At 36.6% G+C, this 7286-nt stretch overlaps 1 protein-coding gene across 1 annotated transcript; it reads right to left on the bottom strand.

Moving 5' to 3' along the window:
* Nucleotides 1-772: 772 nt before the first annotated feature.
* On the bottom strand, nt 773-6889 carry LOC109033350 (histone-lysine N-methyltransferase PRDM7). Its single transcript, XM_072305968.1, has 4 exons — nt 6722-6889; nt 4736-4825; nt 2215-2288; nt 773-1010 (listed from the first exon to the last, which is right to left on the bottom strand). Exons 1-4 carry the CDS (start codon nt 6747-6749, stop codon nt 774-776), a joined length of 429 nt encoding a protein of 142 aa, XP_072162069.1. The 5' UTR covers nt 6750-6889; the 3' UTR covers nt 773.
* Nucleotides 6890-7286: the final 397 nt, after the last annotated feature.

The following is a 7286-nucleotide window of genomic DNA, read 5'->3' as shown; positions in this document are numbered from 1 at the left end:
TTTTGTTTCCCTGGATGAAGACTCCTAGGAATCTCATCTCGCTTTTAAACTACAATTTTGAATGAGAAACTACTCTTTCTACCTTATCCACTAAAGCACCCATGTGAAAATGAGCCAAACATCATAGAGAAAAAACAGGAGGTGTTTGCATTTCGGGCATCTTGGATTTGTTTGATGACGTAGGTATCGATATAGCGACGTTTATCATCGATTTTCTTGAATATGGTGTAATTTATGGAAAAAATTCATTCTATAAAAAGTGCTTGCAATTACATCATGAGTTGATTTGAGCAAAAAAATGGGACATTATGGTCCGTTTTTCATACTTCGAATTCTCGATTTCGCTGGCCAGGTTGTGACGACCTACGTCACAGGGTAAACAAACCTCAAGATGCAAACACCTCATTTTTTTTTCTCTATGGCCAAACATAGGTTTTCATTATTGCAAAATGAAGTACAGATGAAATGTAGGTACTGAAAAAAAAAATTCAATTATGAGCCAGCGCGTGCTTAGTTCCTCTCTTCTTAGCCCATGATCTCTAAAATATTGGTTGACGTTCATACGCGTTCATTTCCCTTTATCTGGCAAATTTTTAGCGCTCTTTGATATCGGTAGATCATTAGTCAGCGTGTATTTTTGGCTGATTCGTGAAATAAAGGAAACTAAATATCAGGATCCTGGGTAAGTTGGAAAGGATTTTTTTTTTTTTGCATCCTCGTATAATTTATATAAACAACTCAGCAATTCCGGCTGATCTGAAAAAATACCGATCTCATGAAATTTCATGGAACATAATCATCCTATCAGTGATTCTTACCTCCCAACTATAATTATTTAAACTAGATTTCTTCTTATAAACACCTTCGTAAGGGCCAAACAGGGTATCCTTTTTGATGGTCTTAATAGTCCAGACACCGTCTCCTGCTCCTGGAATTGACGAGACGCCGACCATCAAACCTTCCGGCACAGTTTTTAGAGCGCGTAGCTTATCATCCTTGTCGATCGGAACCTGTAAAAATTAGAGTATAACGAGAGATAGATATTATTAGCTTATTGAATGGGGTGACATAATGATGGATTCACCTCGGAAACTGATTGTCAGACAAAAATGTGAGAGAGATTTTAACATGTCTCTGATACAATGTTAGTTCATTATATACAATCAGACACACGGGGAGAAAAGTGCGGGGGGGGGGGAGGGGTGCGAAATAATGTAATAAAATAGATTTACACGCCAAAAAAGTGTTGACGGACTGAAAAAAATTACCCTTGTAAATGTCAATTATTGATCTGATATTAATAAATGTTCTATAAAAGTTGGAGGTGCGGCAAGTGCAAAATTCTAGCAACAGTCCAATGCTCACAGTTTTTGGTTACAAAATGTAGCTCAACAGTCGCAGAGAATTTCCGATTTCATTACCCTTGCTTCCTACTCACTGCCCTTGTTGTCGATGGCTAAATACAAGAAATGCCACAAAATTGTGAAGCCGCAAATGTTCGCTCATGTCTAATATGTTCCAAATATTATCAACTAACAGTTTCTCTTTTACTCGTGATTATACATGAAGTTTAATTTTAAGTCATTTAAAAATATTCACAAACAATTTCATGGAGGTACTAGGAGGGACCCGAAAGGATCGAAGATCATGCCGGCATATTTCAGAATTTTGAAGATTTTGGAACTATGTAACGAGGATGACCATATTCCACCCTGAGTCATCGGTACCATTCTCACTGACCATTTTGGTCTTGTTCAAAAAACTTATTTTATTTGATAATTTGCATTTTCCAAGTTACTTCAATATACGTAATTATGAAAGGCCAAACATTACGCAATTTTTAGGGGCAGGGGAATCCATTTTGCGTTCCAGGCGAGTGAAGGGGGGAGGAGGACCTGACAACATATGTTTTATTCATCAACGGATTTACATTTTACAGCAAAAAGTTAAAAAAAATTGGTAAAATCACACAAAAAATACTCATTAAAAATTTCTAAAGAAAATTTGCAGCTGTCTTTCATAAAATGAATGGATTATCGAAGAAACTTTGCCATACGATGAAGTTGCACTGTTTGTCCCCCTTAAGTTTTGCCATCATTTTCTCTCTCCGTGCCTTTTGTGTTACAGCTGCACTGACATTGATACACATTTTTTCGGGGATTTCTATTAATATTATGTTCAATAATCCCTAGAAGTCTGATATTTCACACTTACAGGTGTATCCTTTACATGGATCATCTTGTGAATGTTGCAACCTCCTTCGACAAAGTCGTGGCATGAATCGCAATCTGTAAAAACCAAACGAAGTAATCAAGTAATAAAGTACCTAGGCTTACCTATACGAAAAGTCAACGATTAATTAATTTGGCCGGTGTACCTAATACTATACATTTAGACAGTGAGCTTCGCTGCATAAAAACCTGTAAGTCTAACTCGTGTGTTTTTTTGTTTTTTTGGAGTATTATTACTATTATGATCTCTTCACATGATTTAGTAGATTGCGATGGTACAGTGCGCAAACGGATAACTGAAGCCATCGGGTCTTAACTTCTTAGCAGTGTTGTAATGTTTGACTTGAAAAATGCATTTCTCTCTTCGGCAACGGGCAAACGTTTCATTCTAAAAATTTTAGTGAGTTTTCTGAAACCTTTCCTGAGTAAATGAATAAAGTCAAGTGAAATATAGCAACACTGAAACTTTTTGTATTTTGTTTGTTACTTACGGTAGTTTTTAATATTATTATGAGCTGATGAAGGACGCCAAAAATTTATATACAGGGTGGCCCGGACCTACCGAACTAGACTTTTTTTCTCGGTTATTTTAGGTCCAACGAAGTCGCGGCACCACACAACACGCGGGTTTCCAGCTAGTTGAGTTGTTGTATTAAGAGCTATCTCATCCATTTACGTGCAAAAAAAAATTATACATAGTAATTAAAACAATCGAATGTTATAGCCTTTGTTCAGAAAAAAAATAATTAATTGAATCGGTATAGTTTCCAAAGGGAAAAATTCCGTTTTATCAAATCAAGCTATCTTTTCTCTATTTTCACTGAGGTTTCATTTGTTATTATAATAAATAAAATGCCTATAGTAAATATTTTAGTCAAAGAAAAGCGCAGATCTGGTATTTACTCCGTTGCTGTTGACTCGTTTTGTATTTCTAGACGAGTTTCTATTTCGAATTCAAAACATTCCAATTCCTGTTTAAATTCAGTGGTTGCTCACCCGTACCTTTCAATCACCATTAATTCTCATCCATTTCAGCTGGTTCCTATACGGTTGGTTAAATAATTAACTGCCGTAGGGTAGAGAATACAATACATAGAATGCGTGAGTTGCATTCCGGCTTTTAAGTCACATAAAAAATAATAACGGAAAGTCGCCACGGTAATTAAAGGCTTGCAAGTGGACCTCTGGACAACGTGAGAATTTAAGCATCGTAACATATTTTTTCGCATATAAATTTCACGTATAGAACGCGATTCTTGCAACGGGAATGGTTAAATTTAACTTCCAAACAAGATAATAGCATTTTTTGCTGCATTGATTCAAACTTCCTGCTCATGAACAAAATTACCTACTTGAGTTAAATCACATACTAAACTTTACCGTAACAGTCTCTACACTGGAAAAAAAAACACATTGGAGCTAGAGTCCAGACTCTTAAAAACATCGACAAGAAAAAATCCTCTTGATTCAATCAGATTTGAGCTTAAATCAAGAACCAAGCCTCTTAATTTGAGCGGATTTTCTTCTGATTTAAGCTTAAATCTGATTGAACCAAGGGTCCTTTTTCTTGTCAATGTTTTCGAGAGTCTGGACTCTAGATCCAATGTGTTTTTTTTTCCAGTGTACGGTATGAAAATATGACAACCTATATCTTGGCGCTTCGGCGCAGCTGTAGCTTGTTGCGTGGATTTTGATCAACGCACGGCGGGAAAGGAAAATTTCTCAATTAAGAAGCCTGCAAAAATCGTTCTAGGAAATTCCGCCGGACCGTTGCCGGCGATGGCATTCACGTGAACCTGGATTTCTATCAAGAGCGGAAATTATAATTTTTCGTAATTGGACGTATTTATGCTAAAAGGAACTATGTGCATAGGGATTGCGCAAGACATAGTTCCCTTTAGCATGAGTACGTCCAATTGTGGCTTGTGAGAACGTTTAAATCTTGGTTAGAAATTAATTGCGCACTAAAAAAAAATTTTCGGCGTTTTTACCACGGTCCGTTGGTACCTTTACCATCTCACTTTTTTTACCAATTATTGGTAATTTTACCAAGACAGACTGGTAAGCTTGCTTAAAAACCGGTATTTTTACTGTTTTTTTCAGGTAAGAATACCACTTTTATTGGTAATCAAATCCCGGTAACTTTGCCATTTTATCTCGGTAATTCTACCACAGTCGATAAAAAATATTGGCGTTTTTACCGGGGTCCAGTAAAATTACCGAGAAAGTCAATAATTTTACCGAGCTTTCTCGGTAAAATTACGAATTCCATGAATGGTAATTTTACTAGGAAAAAACTGGGATCAAATAGAACCCTGAATTCTTAGTAATTTTAACCTTTTCTTAGTAAATTCACCGATATTTTTTTTCCAGTGCAGTAATTGCGAGAATCGTGTTCTACGCGTAATTTTATGGAGGAACCCTATGGCTATATATCTGAATAATTAAATTCGAATCTTTTCTAGTGGCGTATTCTGAAAGCACACAGAGAAAAATGAACTTACAGATCAAAGTGTCCTCATCAGGAACAGAGGGTTCTTTGTAATTTTTATGCGGAAGGGCACGTCTTGGGTATCTTCCACCACTACTTTCACCTGAAATTTGAAATCAGTATTTTTATTCAAAATTCGCTAAGTTTGGATACAAAAATGTGTGGGCAATTCATAATATTATTCAGTCAAATGGAGGCTGGATACTTCCGTGACATAAATTCAATGAACGTTAGTGACGAATTTGAATAAGTGTGCATACATATTGAATAATCCGTGGGATATGTGAAGTAATTCATAAATCACTTGCTCTCAGGTTTTACTCATCTCTTACTCCTCTCTAATTATAGCTTCGCGGACCTCCATCATGGGATCTCTCACCCATATTCTCTACCACAAAACTCTCAAGAAAGCTCTTCCCTGCTCTTACCCCTCTTTATAGATTTTTTAATCAGTGGCCAAAAATTAAGTTCCGTCTTTGAATATTCTTTTTTTATTTTTTAAATTTTTCTTTATTCGAGGCACAACCGCCTCTTTGTTAGGCATCGTGACTTATTGTTGGACAAGACCCCCCCCCCCTCTTCTGAATGTGCAATCTCCTCTAAATCTCACTTCATTTGAATCTTTTAAACGTCTTGGTAACTAAGTATCGTTGGAAAAACTCCTCGACTTTGGAACAAGCCTTAGAAATCTAAAATTGGTCCATTAGTAACGAGGAAATTTCAATGATTTTTGCATGATTTGCTCCACTGCTAAGTTGGAAAATTGCACAGATCCGTCAAGTGACGTCTTTAAGGCCCTAAAGATCATCTTAGTTACACATTAATCAACCCATCCGACAAGTGAGAAAAGGTTTTGTGACGTCATCCGGACACCGATGATATAATTTCAAAGAGTTCGAACTTGTGCGTGCAAAAATCGAAAGTAAAGGTTATGAACCAAGTGTCTGATTGTAAACGAATTAAAGCTTAGAGTTATATTACACCACAGCACGAAGAAAACTTCCAACGGTTGAAACAAATACAGGTGACAAAATAAACTCAAAAACACAAACTTTCGCGATACTGCGAACATGGCGCCGCATTCTATTGGTCAATGCTTACTGTCATTGAGTTGAGCAATAAGTGAAGAGAGCACATCCTCATACAAACGCTCTTAAAATATCACTTTGAAAGTTGTTGACCTCTTTTGCAACTGCTAGGTGGCACAGGTGCTTTTTTCCTCAATTGTATGTTCTTCTAACCTGGTGATGCTGAGCTATACGCACATACTATAGGTGCGTAGAGAAGTTATTTATCAGCAGTCTCCGCTCCTCGGGATTGTTCAATCGATGAATTTATTCTACTTGTATCATGAATAGATTTAAATATTATGAAAAATACGTTAGGACATTCAAACGCGCAGAAAAAAAATATCTGCTCTGACTTTGCCTCTTGACACAGTTGATTCAGGGGTTGTAACTTGGGATTTTGTTTCTACAGGTGGTTCCCTCACCGTAAAAGTCGATTTCATCGGCTTGAGACCTGACAGAAAAAATGTTGAAATCATGCAGCTCCACTTCATACTTTATTTCCATCGAATTTCAGACAAGGCAGAGACTTCTTTCCATGCCATAAAATGCCTCTCATAATGCCTCTTTGAAATGTTTTATAATTTCCCTACTTTTCCTCAAAAAAACAAAAATATATACCATCTCATAAAGACATAAGTCCTTGAAAATGAACCTTCCTGCAACTGTTGTGTGGTGCAGGCGGTGTACTTTGTCAAAGTTTTGTAATTTTTTTAACGTGATTGTAAGCCCTACGCGGGCACTAAACTAAGAGTTACTTCGTAGTTTTCGTTCCTTGGGATTTTTTAATCGATCTTTTTTTTAATTGATAAATTGAAATAAGCATAGTATGAACGTATAAATGATCTTACGAGCATCATTCACAGATTTAAGCTGTGTGAAAAATACGTAAATTTAAAAGCAAAGAAAATACAAATTTACTCTAACGTTACCTGTCAACACACTACTTGATTCGGTCATTGCTTGGGGGTTTGTTCCAATCCGGAAATGGTAGGCTCGAGACCTACGAAAAAAATATTAAAATCATTGAATCTGGCTGGTGAATGTATGAAGAATACCTTCAAGAAACTGTTATTAAAGACACACTGGAAAACGGTAGAGTACCTTCATAGACAGAGTATGGCCATTCGTATCTTTTTACTACAGGAAAACTGTTCCGCTTTTTGATTGGTCAACGAGTTTTTAGGCTTCATGATGCTCTAAGAGCCGTAAATAAACAAACAAGATGGCGGCTTACCGTAACATCGATGAGAAGCTAAATTTGACAAAAATTTCAATTATGCGGCAGTAACAATTATTTAAACGAGCATATCTACGAATAGCACACAAAAAACACATGAAAACATGGTTAAATTGCCTTTCACCTTTATCACAGGAGGATGTAAGATGTGCATAACCTCAATCTTGCTTGCTGATAACGGCCATATTGTTTGTTTATTTACGGCCCTAAGAGCATCGTGTCAGCCTATTCGCTCGCGACCAATGAAAAACCGGAAC

Source organism: Bemisia tabaci, unplaced genomic scaffold (assembly GCF_918797505.1).
Source record: "Bemisia tabaci unplaced genomic scaffold, PGI_BMITA_v3".
In the NCBI taxonomy this organism is placed as follows: Eukaryota; Metazoa; Arthropoda; class Insecta; order Hemiptera; family Aleyrodidae; genus Bemisia; species Bemisia tabaci.
This window is presented reverse-complemented; position numbering and strand designations above follow the sequence as displayed.